This window comes from Macrosteles quadrilineatus, unplaced genomic scaffold (genome assembly GCF_028750875.1).
Source record: "Macrosteles quadrilineatus isolate MER2022 unplaced genomic scaffold, UCM_ALF_1.0 Scaffold_2__2_contigs__length_208266976, whole genome shotgun sequence".
Taxonomy (NCBI): domain Eukaryota; kingdom Metazoa; phylum Arthropoda; class Insecta; order Hemiptera; family Cicadellidae; genus Macrosteles; species Macrosteles quadrilineatus.
Window position 1 is genome coordinate 10,426,978 of NW_026542595.1, and position 21,804 is coordinate 10,448,781.

The 21,804-nt window shown below is 33.4% G+C and overlaps 1 protein-coding gene across 11 annotated transcripts in view; it reads left to right on the top strand.

Annotated features, from left to right (window-relative positions):
* LOC128986010 (RNA-binding protein Musashi homolog Rbp6) overlaps positions 1-21,804 on the top strand; it is an 802,253-nt gene that overhangs the window by 570,484 nt on the left and 209,965 nt on the right. For all 11 annotated transcript variants that reach the window (XM_054406067.1, XM_054406068.1, XM_054406071.1 and 8 more), the window contains exon 4: positions 14,255-14,339. In XM_054406067.1, the coding sequence (XP_054262042.1) occupies positions 14,255-14,339 (85 nt within the window). The remainder of the gene's footprint in view (positions 1-14,254; positions 14,340-21,804) is intronic.

Below are 21,804 nucleotides of genomic sequence, written 5' to 3' on the forward strand. Positions count from 1 at the left end.
GTAGAAGAGCTCATCAAGCGACCGAAAGCTAATAAAGTGAAAAGATAACAAGCTTTTCTGAGTGAAATAGATAACCGATGATGGGGTTGAGCCTAACAATGAGCCAGTGACGCGAACAAAAACACTTCTATATCACTTACTTAAATGAATGCACGTTTAACAAAGGAGTGCTGACTAGTTTTGGTATTTTAGACGGTATCTGATAGAAATAAAAGAAACAGTATCAAATGCTTCCTAAACATGCATTGAGATATTTTTATTCAACTAAGGAATAATTTTTTAATAAATATAAACAGGTACAGTTTAATGTTTAAATGAATGGATTCATATAAAATACGATACGGTACGAGTTTTATCAGTTACTATTTAAAACAAAGTACAACCCTTCACTTCTAGGGTGATTCGAAGTATGTTAAACAAAAAAAAATGCTTAGCATTCTAAGGGAATCAGAAATCAACAATTAGCCTAAATGTGAATTATATTAAATAACTTCCTAGCGTCTTACATAATTGATATTTGCATGACTGAACTAATCGTTTGTTTGCGTGACTAGAGTAAGATACTCTATTTGTATCTTCACTAAACATGCAGTTGAAGTTTTGAGCTTATATATATATATATATATACATATACATCCTTGTTTTTCTATTTAAGTAATACAACGTTTATTAAATCATAATGTTCTCCCTGCAAATAATTTAAGTCAGCAAAAAAGGAAATTTTATTTTAATTATAGCTGTTACCTTAAGTAGATGCGCTAGTATTAACATTGGCATCAACAAAGTGACAAACATGTTGAATCCAGTAGTTTTAATGGAAACACACTTGGTCAAATGAAAATCATTGGAACAACTACAATTACTGTATATTTAAATATATTGGTCCTATATAAGGGCAATAAAAAATATATAATTAATATAACATGTAATATGTAATATTTCAGTTAATTACAGTGTCATGTGAAAAAATAAACTTAGTAACAAATCCTAATAGAGCTACCCCGTCAGAAAAATAATGCATTAGTTGATTTCGATTTAAAATCACGCTTGTTTTCGTTAGTACTACTAAATGTTTTAGTAAATGGCTAAAAGTGCATTATCCAAGCGGGAAAACATACATCCTTATCAAACAACTTAGTGGATGGATTAAATTAACCCTGAATGGCAAATAAGGTTTGAAAGACTGCTAATTATTCCGATACGGTTGACGCTCATGAGGGCCGCGTCTATTGGGCCACTTACTGACGACGCGACGAGGGAAACAAATACATGGCAGAACCGCGGCTGTTGTTCGGCAAAATCATTCTTCAACGATGTATTCTTGTGTTTTTATCCTTGTAATTAGATCATATGACCTTCGTGCTAAACAAGGGCTAAATCACAAATATGGCTTGTTTTAAAATTGGTACTTCCTATGCGTGTTTTTATATATTTGAGAAGTACATTTAAATACTGTTGTACAACTTTTTTGGAACACGTTCTTAAGCATACGTCGTTGCTATGTCACTTGTTTGTTATTTAATTAAAATTCATTTTTTAGTTTCCTAAAGTTATGAGGTGTTGGTTATATTTCATCTCTTAAACTAAAACATGCGTTGAATTTAAAAAAGCGTAATAACTCTCGTTTGCAAGTACATAGTTAATAACATTAACGTAAACCTTGATTAAAGTAGAGCAGATCAGTTTAGTATCATGTAGTGTTTCAATTTCTCACAACGAATGCATTGAGCAAGGCGCATTACGAATGTCGAATGTACTGCTTTAATTTTATTTTAAACTTACTTTTTCTTAATTCGTTTCCGTATTAGAAGCTATATACAAATTGTATAAATGATATAATTTTTCGAAATGAGTTAATAATATTTTAGATTATAATTGTTATGGTATAGGTATATTGTGGATGTTTATGTTGTCTTTTATGAAACTTACTCTTTTCCGACATTTAAAGAATAGTAATTATAATCATATGGCATTTGCAGAAGCTTTACCAATGTTCTTTCATATACCAGGGATCATTGCAAGATAAACAAATTAGGCCTATATCAAATAAAACCGGATCTTTTATAAGATTTTTATTATAACACCAGTTTGCTGTACCAACTCTCTTTAGTGATTTACAAAAAAATACCAAACGTGTTGTCAGTGCTGTAATAAGATTGCTAGTTTACATACATCTAATTTCCATGCCATCGTAACACGCCCAACGAAAATTTAGTGAATGAATAAAAAGGCCTTTATTCTTTAAGCGAGTTTCATTTACTATGGTTTTGAAATTAACTCAAGGTAAAACTAGAAAATATATTTACACGTAGAAATAAAAAGTAAATGTAGGCTATAGAAATAAAATCGCCATCTACTGTACACAGTCGCTTAAAGTGGTAACTGTGTATCGTGTGGACTGGCAGCTCAGTGTGATACAAAACACAGAGTAGTTATACAATCTGGTTATGTAGAAGTAAGTCTCGCTATAAGTAAGGATGATGTATGAGTAAGTGAAGGTAGTGGGATGACGTTTTATGATGGCTGTGGCAGGAGAATGAGGGTGATTCAACAGTGCAGGTAGCGGGATGACGTTTTATGATGGCTGTGGAAGGAGAATAAGGGTGATTCAACAGTGCAGGTAGCGGGATGACGTTTTATGATGGCTGTGGCAGGAGAATGAGGGTGATTTAACAGTGAAGGTAGTGGGATGACGTTTTATGATAGCTGTGGCAGGAGAATGAGGGTGATTCAACAGTGCAGGTAGCGGGATGACGTTTTATGATGGCTGTGGCAGGAGAATGAGGGTGATTCAACAGTGCAGGTAGCGGGATGACGTTTTATGATAGCTGTGGCAGGAGAATGAGGGTGATTCAACAGTGCAGGTAGTGGGATGACGTTTTATAATGGTTGTGGCAGGAGAATGAGGGTGATTCAACAGTGCAGGTAGTGGGATGACGTTTTATGATGGCTGTGGCAGGAGAATGAGGGTAATTCAACAGTGAAGGTAGCGGGATGACGTTTTATGATGGCTGTGGCAGGAGAATGAGGGTGATTTAACAGTGAAGGTAGTGGGATGACGTTTTATGATGGCTGTGGCAGGAGAATGAGGGTGATTCAACAGTGCAGGTAGTGGGATGACGTTTTATGATGGCTGTGGCAGGAGAATGAGGGTGATTCAACAGTGCAGGTAGCGGGATGACGTTTTATGATAGCTGTGGCAGGAGAATGAGGGTGATTCAACAGTGCAGGTAGTGGGATGACGTTTTATAATGGTTGTGGCAGGAGAATGAGGGTGATTCAACAGTGCAGGTAGCGGGATGACGTTTTATGATGGCTGTGGCAGGAGAATGAGGGTGATTCAACAGTGCAGGTAGCGGGATGACGTTTTTTGATGGCTGTGGCAGAAGAATGAGGGTGATTCAACAGTGCAGGTAGCGGGATAACGTTTATGATGGCCGTGGCAGGGGAGTAAGGTCGATTCAACAGTGCAGGTAGCGGGATGACGTTTTATGATGGCTGTGGCAGGGGAGTAAGGTCGATTCAACAGTGCAGGTAGTGGAGTGAAGTTTTATGATGGCTGTGGCAGCAGTTTGGGGCCTCTGACTACTTACTGACTACTTATACAACATTAGTCGTATACTGTTAGAGGCGTAGGTGTTAAATATTGAACATCTTACACACAACGACCTTTTAAAATTGAACAGGTAATTTAATAAAAAAAAAAATCTTTGCATGTTATTTGAGTGTAACACTAGGCCTAAATGAAATGGGGATATTAAACCCAAATAATGCATTTGATATAGGAAAACTAGATTTTTTTATTTACTCAAAAACTAAAATCCATCAAAGTAAGTTCAAATGACAAAAATGTTAATTCTCAAAAAACCTAAAAAAATTATGTGCCACTTGAGATATGTTTCCATTTGAAAAATGTGAACAATGGACATTTGAAAATAAAAATATCAGTTTTTTTATTATTTTTGATAACCCTTAATTTCATAACGAGTAAGAAAATTCAACTGGAGAACGGATAAGGTCATTGGTATAGAAAACACAAAGTATTAAAAACATGTTGATTCCTCCTCCCCCCAAAAAAACTGCCGCCATTTTGAAACGGGAAAAGATCATTTCTGTTTTCGTCAAAATGTTTGTTAATTAAATACCTTTAAAATGATGTATAACATGACATATGTTTACATATGATAACTCTGAGATTCGAACTAATGACCCTAAGTTTTCGGCACACCCTTTATTGGAAAAAAGTTAAAAATAAGTTAACGTTATTCCTTACGGTCGATTTAGTGGAAAATAATTTTATTTCATCCTTGTACGTTAAGCCGTTTTTCCGTAGCCTAATCAATTTGAGACCCCTCAAGTGGGACACTCTGTATATTAAACTAATGAAACACAGTTTATGACATTATACTTTTTAAAATAATCTACTTAAACGTACAGTATTCAATTTTATCTTAACTATTTAACGGTATAATATCCGTGTATGGACACCAAATAAAAGTGTTTATTATTATTTATTTATTACTAAAATGCTGTTAGCTAATTATCAGGCACTGTGTCAATTTAGTTGCATAAAGAATAATATAAAAAAGTAACAAACTAAAAACAAAACATTTTGTTTAATTTTTATAAATACTTGATTAATTGACTAACTTCTCATTCCAATATATTTTTGACTTTTGTATCTTGGTTAGCTTTAAAAGAGAGGAAATTTATGTTACCAGATTAATCATATCGTAACTTTCCGCCACAATGGGTTTGATTCACAGCACTGGCCACAACGGACAGACACAGTCAAATCTAAACAGCCGCCATAAAGCTCATTAATTTCAAATCGATTCTGGCAAAGGATTCATGTCAAAGCAATTATTGCCACATAATTACGTATATTACGTCTGTGACTGTGTAGTGAAACGTTTCCGAAGCTTGATCGTGTTCGTATATCGGTAATTGTATTGTAGATCTTCCTCTTTCAAACTACTAGTGAAGTTAGTGTAGGCCTATAGTGTGTTCAGTTCTAAAAATAGTGTGTTCTTTTAGCCGGAATATAAATGATTTAAAATTATATGCACACATTGGTTAGAACTCTCTCCTTCTTATAATCATATTTTACCACTCCACACATTGGTTTTTGTGCCTCTGAGCTCTTGCCCATCTGAACTCCTATTTCCACGTTGGCACTCTTTACCCACTCATTCAACAGGTTTAGCATGAAGAATCACTAACGGTTGTGCAAAATAAAACCTCAAGAAGCTCATAAGATGAAAGAAGACGTTGATGGATATATTTTTAGAACATTTGAAGTACATTAAACGAAGAAAATTTGAAAAATGAAACTTTCAGCTCAATATGAAGATAAAATCAATGGACCATTCATTCTCATTACCAACTACTTTGAAGCACTGCTTCCTGTAAGATCTAGCCCTGATTTGGCCAAGGTTGATTGCAGTCAAGCTTAATCTTAATCTAAATTTGAGCTTTCAAAATTTGATGGAGACCTACTAACTTACTTGGACATCATTCGGAAATGTATATCACTCCACAATCCACACCAATGATTCTTTGTCTAGTGTCATGAAATGGTAATACCTTATGAGTGTATTGGTGAAAGAATCTAAACATTGTCTGTCTCGTAAATATTAAATCATCAATGCAGAGGTAAGAACAGCAACCAGCTGTGCTTAGTTCCTTTGTTAATTTAAACTCTGCCTTTTTCTTCCGGACTCACTGATGATGTAATAACCTACACTAACATTCACTGTCATTTAATAACACTAATAACACATTTATGACATTTATGACCCTAATTCAAGTTTTAGTCAGGTGATTTTCCATCCTCCTTTACTTGTTACATAGGTCATTTATGACCCTAATTCAAGCTTTAGACAAGTGATTTTTCATCCTCCTTTACTTGTTACATAGATCATTTATGACCCTAATTCAAGCTTTAGACAAGTGATTTTTCATCCTCCTTTACTTGTTACATAGATCATTTATGACCCTAATTCAAGCTTTAGACAAGTGATTTTTCATCCTCCTTTACTTGTTACATAGATCATTTATGACCCTAATTCAAGCTTTAGACAAGTGATTTTTCATCCTCCTTTACTTGTTACATAGGTCATTTATGACCCTAATTCAAGCTTTAGAAAAGTGATTTTTTATCCTCCTTTACTTGTTACATAGATCATTTATGACCCTAATTCAAGCTTTAGACAAGTGATTTTTCATCCTCCTTTACTTGTTACATAGGTCATTTATGACCCTAATTCAAGCTTTACACAGGTGATTTTCCATCCTCCTTTACTTGTTACATAGGTCATTTATGACCCTAATACAAGCTTTACACAGGTGATTTTCCATCCTCCTTTACTTGTTACATAGGTCATGTATGACCATGATTAGGGCTTTACACCGGTTATCTGTCGCCCTATAGTTTTGTCCTCTTTGTTGTTGATCCGCTTTGTTTATGAGCTTCACCCGTGTGGAACTTGCACTGCCGTTATCTGTATTATCCATTGAGGAGGATCATTGACCAACTAATAGTCTATGTTAATCGCTAACTGGTTAACCAACCGTTTAAACACAAGATTAAACTATACAACCATTAGCCTATCCATCTATGTATTTCCATTTTTTATTACATTCACTACATTCACGGTAGTTAATTGTATAAACCATTCCTTAATGTTTATTTACATTTACTGAATGCGATTTTATTGACAACATTATAGACTATAAATTAAATCTAACACACACAAACATAAATAAAATATAAATGTTTTAAATACGTTTTATATTGAGTAAAATATTAGTTCGTTTATCGAGGACCGGTTCTTAACATACCTGTATGTATATTGTAGATTCAATTATTTGGCAAATTTGCTAATTGCGTACGTTCATAGCATTCTAGTTCTACAGATTTGATTTCCAACAGTTCACATTTAACTGCTCAATGTGTACAGTACTCCATATGTCAAAGTCACGATAAAATACCGCAAACGTTTATAGAATATAAAACGTTCGGATGTAATGAACTAAAGTGGTTTAAGCTTCGGTTTGCATCTTTATGGAACCATTAAATGGACTGTTCCAGCTTATCGCATTTTTAGCTTCCAATGTTCATACGGTAACTCGGGGCTTGTTTCGATAAATGTTAGTTATAAAATTATAATTCTATAACTTTGATACATTTCATTAACAATCAATTATACCCTTATATGTAATTAGTAGTCTACTGATATTAACTCATTGTTTTATTTATACATGATAAAAGAGTAGGTACATAATTATACCATAATAGAATAGTATTCAAATACATGCACGAAACTTTAATCCTATTAAAGTAAAATAATATGAGATTGTTGGCCTGAGATAAATCTGAAAATCTTAAAATGTTTGGAATAAAATTATTACTACATCAGTTAGTTGCTTATTATTTAGAGTTACTGTATCAATTACAAAATTATACAAATTTCTGACCCAGATTGAGTTAGTTTGTATCTTTCATTCAAACAACGAGGCAGCTTTACTGATACATGTAGCATACTGCTAAAAGTTCTTCTGTACTGATTTATTCATTTAATTTTCTTAGATATTTGTTTGCCTTGTTGTGGGTTATATACACACACAAATGGCAGCTGTCCAAAGTTCTAGCAGAAAATACCTGCACAGGCCTTAGTATTGGTAAATACTCGAAGTCAACATTAGCTAGAGAGCTGAAACCCGGGTTATTTGTTTTGAATATTGAATTTTGTAACGGATGAACCAGTTGAGCTGCGGTTTCTGGCGATGAACTCCAGTTGACCAGCCCTTTAAAATGATGTGCATATCAACCTATGCTTACATTAAAGATTATGTATCTACTCATCATGGTACATCCCCTGGTGGGAAGTCAAAAAATGGTAATGCTTGCAAAAAGTAGTTTTCACACATATAAGTTGATTTACAAGGTTTGAATTTCTTTACGGATTTAATTCAAAAGAGCAGTTTCCGGACTTTTTTGTTACCCTGTAATGACCTATATAGACTATACACTACTCTAGTCTACTTTTATGTACTCTATATACTATCTATGATATACCGTATACTAGCTTGCTCATTTAATGTCTATACCTTATTAAGAGGCTATTTGATTATTTACTAGCAGAGTACCTGTCTGTGTACTTATACGGGGTTGGAGTTAATAGGCCAATAAAGATATCGTTTATACTTATGTATAAAATGCTTATTGCAGTTATACTCGTGCTTTGCGTTTTTAAAGGGAGATGACACGGTTTAAGAAAATGTGGTTCTTATGGTATGCTATAGTATAACACATCTACCATAGCCACAATAATGTTTTACCACTGCACCTAAACAATTGAAAAGAGAGTAGGCTAAATTACCAAATATTGGCACGATTTTTCTAATTATTTATGGATCAAAAACATAAGCATAACTGTAAACAATCCTACTTGGACAGTTCCCATTTTGTATCACAGCTTTTTGTTGCTGCTTAGTTCAAATTAGCTGTTGTCATAAATGCAAAATAATTTATAATGCTGCACTCTATTGGTAATCCCTACAACTGTATAATGCTATTGCATATCATGGAACCAACTTGTGTAGTTGAAATATCTAGCAAAAGTCTTTAATTCCTTTTAAATATGAAAACTGATAAGGTGTGAATACATGGGAATCTCCAAAGCCACTGGGGCGTAGCCCGTAAGGATCTTTGATATAAGAGTATATCTATAATCGGGAACGTAAGCTGTCATCATGCCAAATTTAAGTTCAATCCGACCAGTAGTTAATGCGTGATTGAACTTAAAAAAAAACAACAACAACAAACAAAAGACTTTCGCATGTTTAATATTGGTATGATTTTTAGACTTTTTTTACATTGAAACATTAATACATTGTCAACAAATTTAAATATTCTGTTTGCTTCTTATTTGTTATTTACAACTGGAGACTAATCCGCATGTTTGTTTAATGACGTTGGATCTTCATGTTAGATTCTGCTCAGTGTCGCTTGTTGACGTTATCAGTGTTATCTGTAACTTTGTTGATACAAGTTCGTGAACATCGGTTGATTTTTGGCTTTTAAAAACACATTTTTGGACAAGTTTGAATTTAATAGTTACTAACTTTTCCCTTCAAAACCTAAGGGGTATTACTACAGGTCATCGTATCTTTCTGTTCATTAACAGATTAGATGTAGTGTAAATCATTATTACATGAGATGGGAAAAAATACCTTTAAAATGATATCCCTCTCTCCCTCATCAATCTATGGCCCTATGTATTAAATTATGTTCCCAACAATACATATATGTGATAGCATCTACGGGTTGACACTTGTAGTTCCTTCATCAGCGGAAAAGGAAATAATAATAATAAAAATAATATTAATAACAATGATGATAATAATAATAAAAATAATAACTTTAATTTCAATTTGTTTATTACTCGCATGCGAACATTTGTTGTACACTGCAGCGGCAGCGCCTTGTATACCTCTCTAGCTGCAAGCTATTTGAGAGTAAAACTCATATCCATTACCTTATTATAATATCTTTTACAGGTACATAGTATAAATCTATTTGTTTTGTTTTCAAATTAAATAATATATAATAAACAACTATAATTTGAAGAATAACACTTTTTTTACTTTTTTATATTTTTTATTATTTTTTTTATTATATTTGACTTTGAGCTAGTATGTTTTTTTTATATATGTGTGTGTTTCATGATAGTATTATTTGAATAATTAGTTATGGGCCGGGCTGGTAGCTCCGTGTTAAAACCCGGGGCCGTCAATGCTTCTGTCACCCAGTTTCACCATTCCATATTATGTATACATTTATTTAATTGGGTTGGAATTCATGCAAACTATTGATTAAGAATACTCATAAAACAACGAGTGATTAGCATTTTACACTACCAAAAGACTTTTCAAACAAGTTTGTGCATACAGATTTTAAATAACACTTAGGTATGAAAATGTATCTTTTATGAATAAAACTAACAATGTTTCCCCTATCCTGTCTCCTCACTTTGGGAAAAAAGAAAAAAACCAATGATCCAGTCCAGTTCAGATCAAAATAGATGGAAGTAAAAAGTGAGGTTATGTAGCTCAAATCTTCATTCCTCAACTCATGCTTGTTTAATGACTACATTTGACATGAAAGTGTTGATAAAATTGAAATAAATAAATACTAAGTCCTATAAAATAATAATAATAATGACAATTTCAATTTTCAATTTTAATTAGTTTATTCTCGCATGCGAAAATTTGCTGTACACTGCAGCGCCTTGTATACCTCTCTAGCTGCAAGCTATTTGAATAATATTAATAATAATAATAACAACAATAATAATTATAATAATACAAGCGACTATATACTGCCATCTTTAGTAGACATAAAAATAACTGATCAAGCTCACCACAAATAGCTTAATGAATACAATATAATGAGGACTAGATAACGTGTGGGTATTAAAAATCATAAATATTTACTTGTGAAAACCTGACGTTGGCTCGGGTGTGTTCAATAAGGACATTTCTAAATCAACACGAAAATAAATCTTGCCATCAAAAGGATTTGTAATAATATAAAATATACAGTACTTTTAAATCAAATATATTAACTAACACTAGCATAATGAAGTTTGTAAGTACCCTAACAGCATATCTATTATAGTACGGCAGTTGCCGTCTTTGAAGTAGTTAACAACAACAAGCTTGCCGGGTGTAAAACTCAGCAGTAAAGTAAACTGATATTTAACGATGGTAATTTTCATAGACCACATTGTTAACAGTAGTTGGTAGTTGCGAAATTTATGGGATGTACTCCATTTATTACCAAATTCAATATAACAATCTGCAAAACGTCCCGGATATAATGGACAAAAGTGGTTTAAGCATCGGTCCGCTTCTTTATGGTGCCATTAAACCGGATAAAACTGAACATTCCAGCTCGTCACATTTTGTCCGTCTATCCGTGGCTTGCACCTACAGCAGTGGGTGCTGAGGTCTTTGTGTTGGCAGATCCTGGGTGTTGCTACAGTTAAACATTACAGTCTTTTATTACTTGTAATATCGACAGATTACCTATACTTTCTCAAGGCCAACATATTTAACGTTTCTTCGCTTATGCATCGATTTACAGCATAAATTATTTTTTTTACAAATTACAACCCAGTACACTTTGTAACGATTTGTTTATTTTTACTCATTACAAGTATTACTCTACTGTACCAGATTTAGCATGACTTTTTCTTGTATAATATCCTGATTAATATTCTACGTGTATTCTTTTTTTTTTTTAAAGATATTTATAACCATCCTAAAACCTAGTGTTTGAAACGACAGAACAAGAGGGTTGTCAGGTGATTCATTACAAAAGCCGTTATAGTCGCTTTGTCCCTGTAGAAGTACGCTATCCTTAGCTAAATTGCTCTGGTTACAGCGAGCTATTAATTGCATTACTCTAGATAACTTTACCGCGATGTGAATTGTCGTAAAACAATATCCAAACACTCTCTCCCTCCCTTGGCGACTTCAGCTATCAACGGATAACAAAACTGGTAGTTTGTGTTGAATAAACATACCCATAATGTTTTAATCATGCCAATTTTATTTATAGTAGGGTCAAAGTTTGAATTTCCTTTTATTATGAATTTGTCCAGGTAAGATTATTTTTTAACTGCTTGGTTTGCAGGTTTTTTGCAATGGCCTTTTTCACCTATCTTATTTCAAGCTTTAATAAAACGTTAATAAAACGGCAAAAACGTTTTCATAGGATTATTTCAAATTTATGCATATAAAAAGACACATGGTAATAGTCCTATTCCGACATATACATTCAATTATAACTGATTCATATCATATGACATATCATGTGCTATGCACAATGCACATCGACATTTGATTAACATTTTATTACAGATGAACAGCGAAGTAAAAATAAATGTTAAAATTTGATGTAAATATACTAAACCAAGACTATGACGGAGGTGAAAAAGAGTTTGTAATATAAACGTTGATTTGCAACTCAAAGGTTTAGTTTACAGTGGTTCGTCTTTCGCTGACCCGTTGCTGAAAGATCTGTGTATAGCATTTCATATTCTAGCTTTTAATACTATCTAAGTTTTGACTATGATTTAGGTATTTGCCTATTATTTTGTATGTTTACCTATTAGTTTCTTCGATGAAGTTAAAACATCTTTATTACATTTAATTTAAGATGAAATTTTTATCCATCGTCTTTATAAATCAAATATTTGTGTTTTACAACTGCCAGACCAATGCATTAATAGCACGTAAACTGTGATGTTTAGTGGGCAATGTTGTAGGGTCAGCAGTTCTATCTATAGCCAGTATCCTAACAGTTATCCAGTCTATATCCTACAGACTTACACCAATGTTTAGGCATCGAACATTCGTGGGGTTGTAATCTCGCCCAAGTGTCGATAGTCATTTCTTCTAATACAAAAGAATTAACAGCATAGCCCCTACAAATAAGGTAATGAAGGAGACATTTACTCGATTGAAACACAGATATAAAGTCGGAATGCCTCGATGAACTGTAATGGTCCTTTCGCCTTGTGGATTAACGGCAGTCGTTAAAAACATTACGACCACTGAGCCGATAGAGCTAGTAAATTACTTTGTCTGATTCTTTAGATTTGTTCCACCATGATAAATGGGGGATACGGCAGGAAATTGGTAGTTTCAAACGTAAAATAGTACTCTCTTTAAAAGTTTGCAAATTACTGCGTTATTTGAATTTACTGTTATGATACTTAGTATAAATGTAACATGTTTATGTATGTAACCTAAATAATTTGTATTATTTTTTGCAATACTAAGTATTGCCATAAATTGATAACTAATGATCGCGAGACCGTAAATTTCTTTAATTTTAATTTTATATTAGAATTAGGACAGATATTTACAAAATTTTACGAAAAAAGTTTTATTACTAGATGGTTAATTCGTACTTAATACCTTCAAACCTGCACAGGTATTTGTGCTACAAAACTTTTTATTGTTATCTCATTTGTTTGTTTAATTTACACGTGGACCCAATTGTATATGTTGTGTAAGAAATTACATATATTCTGTAGATGTAAAACATCTAGCAGTGAAGTTAGTTAGAGATAACCAATTCCTTCTCCAGCAAACTATTTGCTTGTAAATGGTTCTGGAACGGTAGAGATTTTACATCTAGAACCGGTGATCGTATTTCATTGCGTCTGCCTACAACGACCCAACATTACATACATTACAACACAAGCGAGTGCGTGGTTCAGGCAGAAGAAAGGAATGTAAAGCAAACGTAGATTTACAACTCAAAGGTTCGGTTAGGGACGGTGAATTATGTCGTCGTCCTGAGCTAACCCTCAACGCATCTTTCTTGTCCGAAACTTTCCCCCCCTTCTGCAGGGGATGATTAGAATGCTCTCTCCTATTTGCAGTTCAACTTTTAAAAGATTTCAAATATGAAAGGACTGGGGGAAAGATTCCTTTTACCGGAAATCTTAATTGTTTTTTCCAAAATCATGAGACAACGTTGCATTTAGCTTTTAGCTCCTACCGTACTTACTTACTGCTGCGGCCACTGGTAACCTAAATGGTACTTGGCTTCCATATATGTCTGCATTCTGCGTCAATTTCTTTTAACAATAGCATTAAGGAAAAATTTTCTACAAAAATGCATTGAACGTAAACAGGGGTTTTCGTTTCAATGGCCAGTTTTCACAACTTATAGTTGGTATAGGTAAAGAAAGGCGTATACATTTAGAGACCTTCTGAAGGTTCTAAGATACATATTTTGAGGTGGGTTCATTCCAATACAGTCTAATTGCCTGAAGTATGCATATGCTGAACTAATTAAAATAGCATACCAAAATATCTAATTGATTTTTTACCTCTCAATATTCTAAAATTAGCAACCAGCCATGAAAGAACGTGATATTATACGTTCTGCAAGGTTGTTTTACGGAAAAACTTGTGCCTTTATCCAAGACGACTATTTTAATAAAGTATGTGAAATTTGCTTTCAACTAGGAAAAAGAGTATAAATGTTGTGGATTTGTTAAAAATAAAACAAGTTATTGGTTTTTCTTAAGAAACAAATTAAATTCGCCTAGTTACTTTTTAAAAATAAGTTAGTTTTGTATTGATTAACCTGTTACATTTTAAGGTAGGATGAATATGTGAAGCATGTAGATAAACAATTCAAACCTAACACGTTATTCTGTTACAGGGGGTTCGGATTCATAACGTTCGCAGACCCTTCTAGTGTAGACAAGGTCCTATCACAAGGAACACACGAACTAGATGGAAAAAAGGTGAGTGATTACTGTTACGGTACCATCGATATATAACTAATAGTAGTTATATATCAATAATATTTTTATCATTACATATTGGTTTGGGGTGGACCAAAAAAACAGGGACAATTTAAAAATGTTATTACTCAGCTGTTATTAAGGCTGGAAAGTTCATTGATGTGGCAAAAGCAAGTTTATTGGATGCCATTTAGTGTATAGTTACTATGGATCATCAATGGTTATCGCAACATCGTGCCTGTGTCATAGAGACTTTTTTGAAGAATAATTTGACTATCATTTCTACTCAACGTCAATTTCGTGTTCACTTCAACTTTGGCCCTAATGGTGCAGCCCCAAACCGAATAAACTACTCAAAGATGGGTAAACAATGTCCTAAACACGGCTTTTGTACTCAAAATTAAACCTATGCAAATTTAAATTTCAATGCAATGTTTTGCAAACGGTTGGCTTTGGACGCTCGACGCAGGACACTCGCGCGAACTATTTCAATGTTTTCCGGCGTTCGAACAGTCCGAGGTATCTTACTAGGTTTGACTTTGAGTGCAGAAGACGTGTTCTGGAAATTACTTACCCAACTTTAAATAGTTTTTCGCTTTGGGGTTGCACCATTACGGCCAATGTTTAAGTAAAAACAAAATTGACGTTGAGTAGAAATGAAAGTCAAATTATTCTTCAAAAAATTCTCTATGACAAAGGCACGATGTTGCGGTAACCATTGATGATCCATAGTAACTATACACTAAATGGCATCCAATAAACTTTCTTTTGTCGCATCAATGAACTCTCCAGCCTTTATGACAGCTGAGTAATAACATTTTAAAATTGTCCCTGTTTATTTGGTCCACCCTTTATAACTACGACAAAGAGTGACAGTGCTAATTTTACTCCAATGCAAGCAAACGGTAAAGTTGTACAGTAACATGATTTTGCCTACCACTAAATTCAAATTAATATCCCCTAGGGCATTTTAGGGGGTAAAATGTTTAGTCCTAAAATATAACAAAAACATTTCATTGGCACAATAAAATCATACATCTTTTTTTCTTAATGGGGATTATGTTATTGTTATACAAGTCTTTAATATGCTTTTACCTACGGCAGTTTTTTTAAGTAGCCTTTCGGTTCAGTTCAAACAGTTTCACATAACAGCATTGTTTACTTTCATAACAGCATATTTTTACTTATAACAACACGGGTAACGGACCAATGAGGTTCAAGAATTTAGTGAGAAGAAGTAAAATTAATGATCCGAACTTTAAATAATCAACTAATCAGGCCAATTTAATTGTTGAGTAGTGCAATTCGTGTCTGGTACAATGTTTCGTTGCATCACTGTCAGTGGCAATGAGAGGTTATAAACGAAAACATAACCTCTCTTAGAAGTTATGAGTAGTGATTTTTAGTAATTAAAACACCGTCGCACGCTACCCGCGACACTCGTAGATGTTTTTAAGGCACTCGCCAAAGCTCGTAGGCCTACCTTAAATGTTCTACTCGTGTCGTTGATACTTTCTTTACGCAATTGCTGCGTGAACTACTATAACGACACTCGTAGATGTTTTGTAGCCACTCGCCAAAGCTCGTACCTTAAATGTTCTACTCGTGTCGTTGATACTTTCTTTACGCAATTGCTGCGTGAACTACTATAACGACACTCGTAGATGTTTTGTAGCCACTCGCCAAAGCTCGTACCTTAAATGTTCTACTCGTGTCGTTACTTTACACAATTGATGCGTAAACTACTATACCGACACTCATAGATGTTTTTAAGGCACTCGCCAAGGTTCGTACCTTAAATTTTCCACTCGTGTCGTTAACACTATCTTCAACTACTATTAACGAATAAACCAATATTTTTTGTGTTTAGGTATGGTTAACTAAATAGAAACTAGAAAATCGTGCTTACTGCCACCTCACGATAGTTTATTACATCTAAGGGTTGTATCACGAAGTACTCCACACAAATGTAAGTAAATAGTGCTCGAGTGTGTGAGTGTAGGATAGGAGAGGAAGATAGAGATATATAGAGCGATGTGCGGTTTTCTAATAAAGCGTCGCGGTAGGAGCACTCCTATTGACTTAGCTCTACAATCAAACGCTTATGGTGGCCTGATATCTTAGAGGTATCTAAATACCGTGTCGTTATTTGTAATCAAAATACTCCCCTGTGTAACATATAAAAACATTATGGCAATAATGTCTTGGTAATATTTGGTAATTATTAATCAAATAGTAATGAATAGGTAGTGAGTGATGTTTATGCAATCACTGTGTTCGCATTACTTATTAATATTCTCCTTTATTTTATCTCAGATTATTAAAAATGATGTACTTTTAATCCTTTATGTCCTTAAATCATAGCCTATGTACAATAAATGAAAGCGTGTGTTTACTTGCCCTTAAAATGTCATGCTGGTTTTAAGCTTCCATAATACGAATTACCTTTATGATGGCTTGCATGGCTCCAAAGGATGTTCAAACAAAGCAGCTGATTATATACTGAGATTGGAGCCTTATCCAAGGTCAATAACAACATTGTTCATATTATTGAGATTTAGCTTCAATCAGGATTGAATTCTGAGGAAAATATATGTCGTGTCATGCTCAGTGCTCTTGTAAACTTAAGATAAAAAAACGATATTGTATTTGACATAACAATTTTGTTTTTAGTCCTTACTTGTCCCATGAAATAAAATGTTCTCTGCTTAAAAATATAAACCACTTGAAACTGTAAAATCTTAAATATAGAATTTGATATTTTCTTTTTAATTATTTAAAATTTAATTTGGCTTTACAACAATTAAGATTCATACAAGGCAACGTTGCCTTGATTCATATCAAATAACTTTTTTACCCCGATGTTTACTGATAGGTTTCAACATCAAAATATTGACTGTAGGCCTAACAAAATACTAATTAGTCTAAGAGTGACATTGTCTTAAAATTGAATTTAAAATTGCCAAGGCTTACGAATTAATAAATTAAATGATAACAATGAAAATGTCAAATAGTTTTAAAAAGTCTCTTTAATTACAATTTTTAAGCTTCTTTGCGTAAAGTCAAGGGTTGAAATAAGCCGCACAGAAGTCGAGTAATGAATGTGAACTTGGGACCGCCAACAAAGCCTTAGAACAATGCAGAGTCCCTTGGCTAGGAATTATTATAACTCTTTTTTTACTTGATCTTCCGTTTGTGGAATTAAAACTGCATGGCAGCCTTCTGCTCTAGATTATTGTTGGTACTAACGTATTATACCGACCACACCTAATAATATTATAAACTAACCTAACCTAACCACGTTTAGTCTTTCGTTTAGGTTAGGCTAGGTTAGGAATATTCTTTTTAACCAATTAAAATCTTACTTGGAAGTAGTTTTTCAGTATGGTCGGTATAATACTTAAGTACCTATTTTTTTATCGTGATCTTTAAAATAAAGATTCTTTTTGTAATGTTCTATTTGATTACATTACAAACCACAAACAAATGCGGCTTGTTTTTTCACATACCAGGTGTTTTCACATATGATTGCCCAAGTAATTGGTACATATTTTGACGTTTTACTAATCATTACTAATTAGTACTACCCACAACTTCATTTTCCATTGAACCTTAAACAAATAAAAATATCCTAACAGGCTCCTATTTACCAAATAATAGTTTTCTAAAAATGTTGATCTAAAAAAGATCAAAGAAAGCTTCTCAATTTTTTTTTATTTTCTCTGCTTTGTGTAAATAAATGCATGCATGGGCATAACTTTTATTAGTGAGAGGCTATGTTTCAATAAAAAAAAAACAAGCAGTAAACAAAAAATTAACATGATTTTCAAACACATTGTAAAATGAAACTAACTACGTAAACTTAGTTTTACGGAACCATAACTAGGAAATAACTGCTTACTACAAAAACATTGGATGGATTCTCGAAGTGGTGACAACATCGGCAACAGACCGACTATTAGTATTCGATGTTCACCGAATACAACACTTGCTTTTAGCCTAATAACACGTTCAGAAAATGAAATTTGTTTTCTATATTCTTGCATTTATTTCATGTTCGTTTACTTTATATAGCAATCTTTTTAAATAAAAACTTCAAGATTATTATCGGTTTGTATCATATTAATAAGCAGAAAATCTTAATTTTAAACCTTGAACATTTAAACTATTTAATGTTATATACAAGTTTAAAAATCAACAAATAATTATTAATTTATATTAAAATATCTTTAGTTAGGCATATTTTATAATCTTAAACAAATTAAAAAATTCAAATAAAGTAATCTACTGTCGTATATTTTCGCAAAATCGATTTAGATCACCCAATCTTGCATATTTCATCATCGCCCAGATATGAGATCTGGCGTCGATCAAAACAATTATTCAAATTGCAATTATTTCCGCTTCCCAATTAAGCCACCCTCCACCACTCAATCCCTAACGTCACGTTTAAGGAACATTTCTTATAATATTGGCCTTAATTGAGGATTATTATTTTTATTTTTCTTGTTTCGCTGATCATTGGGGAACAAAGCGTTCTTTATAATAAATAGATAAATAAAAATGACTTTATTAAAGCGTTTCCCGGTCCCCAAGTTTTACAAAAAAAACTTAGTCACTATATAACAAACTATCCTATGCTATTATTTGGCCTCTATCACTTAGGATATCCTTAAACATTTCTTAAAAACAACTCTCTAAGTTTGTCTTTAACATATTGTTAGAGGCAACAAGCTTCAGACCGTTGGGTAGACCAGTACAATGAGGGTCCAAAGTAAGACAAGCTCTTCCTCCCAATCTCTAGGAAAGCTCTTGGGAGGTGAAGCCTCCCACCATGACGTGTCCTGTGCTGGAAAACCTCATGGCGAAGAGACAGCATCTCGCGTAAATAGTCGGGCTTACAAAGAGACAACACTCTGTGGATCATGAAACACGTTAACAACCTGCACATGGCGTCAACAGGAAGCAGATGAACGACTTCACGATAAGGAGAGACATGATAAAATTTTTCAAACAGAAAATGAAGCGGATTGCCGAGTTTTGTAGACGTTGCAACCGGCTGATGTCTTCCTGAGAAATGATGTTGCCATATGCGAAGAAGCAGTCGCAAAATACTGACAGTATTAGTCACAGTATTAGACTGACAGTATTAGACTGCACAAGCTGGAATTTTGCAGCTTCACCAACAAGCCTCTGAACCTCTTAGTCTCCCTAAGGCACGCTGGGAGACACAAGTGACATGATCTGAAAAGCTCAGGTGGCTGTCAATTACTACGCCAAGAGTCTTTGCCTTCTCACACACCACTAGACTCCGGCCATCGAGACAGACAGACACTCCGGCAACCTACAGGGTCTGCACTCGGTCCAGAGGTGCTATATGCAGAACAATGCACTTATTAAGATTCAGTTTATGACCACTTAGAGATGTTCTTCAGATCAGCGTTGAGTTTGTCAATTGCCTCTTTCATGAGATTAGGCTCATATGAGAAGTGAAGTCGAGAATCATCTGCATACAAGTGTTCTGTACAGTTTTGTACACAACTAGAAAAGTCAGCTGTTTGAAGTGTGTAGAGAACAGGGCCCAAGCAGCTGCCTTGAGGAACATCTTGCTGTTTGACGAGGGGTTCAGATTTCTCATTTCCAAGTCTAACCTGCAGTTGGTCGATAAGATAAGATCAAATCCATGTAGTGATTTCATGGCTAAATGAACTTAGCCTCTTATTTTGGAAAATAGTGCATTCAGCATATCATCATATCATGATCCATTGAGTCGAATGCTTTGGAGTAATATATGTTTGTTATATTTAAGTGCAACTTTCTTCCATCTAATATGTTCTTTTATTTTAAAGTTGTTATTAATGTTCTATGATGTTGATCATTCTAAGGTACCATATTACGTGTTGCATTACTTAATTGGCCGAGTACCATATTTGATCCAACAACTTTATTAAATAAATAAATATAATATATAACCTATATTTGTTTAAATCATTATAATATACAGCGGAAAATAAAAAAAAACATATAAAAAACAAAAATTTATTTAATGTAAGTTAGCATAAAAGATTAAGAAGATGAGGAGATTGTTTTTACTTCCCTCGCTATGTATTTGTAAAAAAAAGGATCATAATATTCACGTTTTTAATTAAAATAGCTATTGGTTTGAATAATACTCTATATTCCTTCTTTATAAATAACGAACTGAAATGCCTTTAGTTAAATCTAGTTAGCATCTTATGGTAGTTCCCCTATTTCCTCTACAATGTGGTATGATACACATTCTAGAGATACACATCCCAATGTGTCTGTCATCCCACTTTATAGGATATATTCATATTAAACCTGGCGGTCTCTAAGAATTAAGTTTACTTCAGTTACATACGATTAAAAAGGGTTTAAATCTTTATTAAGTCCAATTATAATCCAAACACATAAAATTAATTCCAATGATGGAACTGCAGATTATACTGTAATGTTTTAATCACAAAGATGGCGCTGTTCGAAGACATCTACAATATATACCAAACTCTTATTAGAATTCCAATTATTTTTAACCGCACCAATTAAGTTAGTCTTCTTCAGAAGCTTAATCTAACCATCGTCGTTTCATCGTTACTTTCATTCCACTTTGTCTTAATTAAAGAATATTTCTCTTATCTTTAATGATTTGAATTCTGGAATTATGAAAAATAATTTGTCCACACTAACAGAAAAATTAGCTTATTTAAATAAACTGGTGATCATGGGAAAGGTAACTTTTTTACAATATATTGTTACTTCTTTGATGAATGCATAATTCTTAAATATATTATTCAAAGGTTATTAAGTTGGGTACCACGCAGATATCCTAAACCATAACACTATATTATTTAATGGCTAAACAAGTGTAAAATTCCCCAAATGAGTTATTTTTATTGTTGATACCCTAAATTTTCAAATGGTTGTATCCAAAAATTGATTTAACAGAAATGCTATATTTTTATATAAGTTCTGTAGGTACACACCTGCTAAAGGGCCGGTAAAAGCGGTTAAAGAACTTTGCTAAATGTGGACCTTTGTGTCTATAACAAACAAAAACGTGAAGAACTGTTATAGATTCCCCTAAGTAATATAAATTCCAGCGTCCTGTACTGTAAGAAATAATACGGCTATTTTAAGGATTTTTTTATTTACCTTTTTCTAATTTAGATTTTTTTCTCAATTGCTTGAATGTTGTAAAACTAAACTCAATCATTTTTATAAGTAGTTGACTACCGATAGTTGATTACAGTTTAACGTGCATTGTTTTTAGTCCACTTAGTTCACTTGTTATTATTATATTTTTTTTTTTTATTATCCTATCTTGAATTTAGTTAAGGACTTTATTGCCTCGTAACTGATTGAAACTAATAGATTTCATTGCTTATTTTTTACCTGTGTAGATGTCCATGTATAGGTTTAAACGTTGTGTCTACCTTGAACAAAA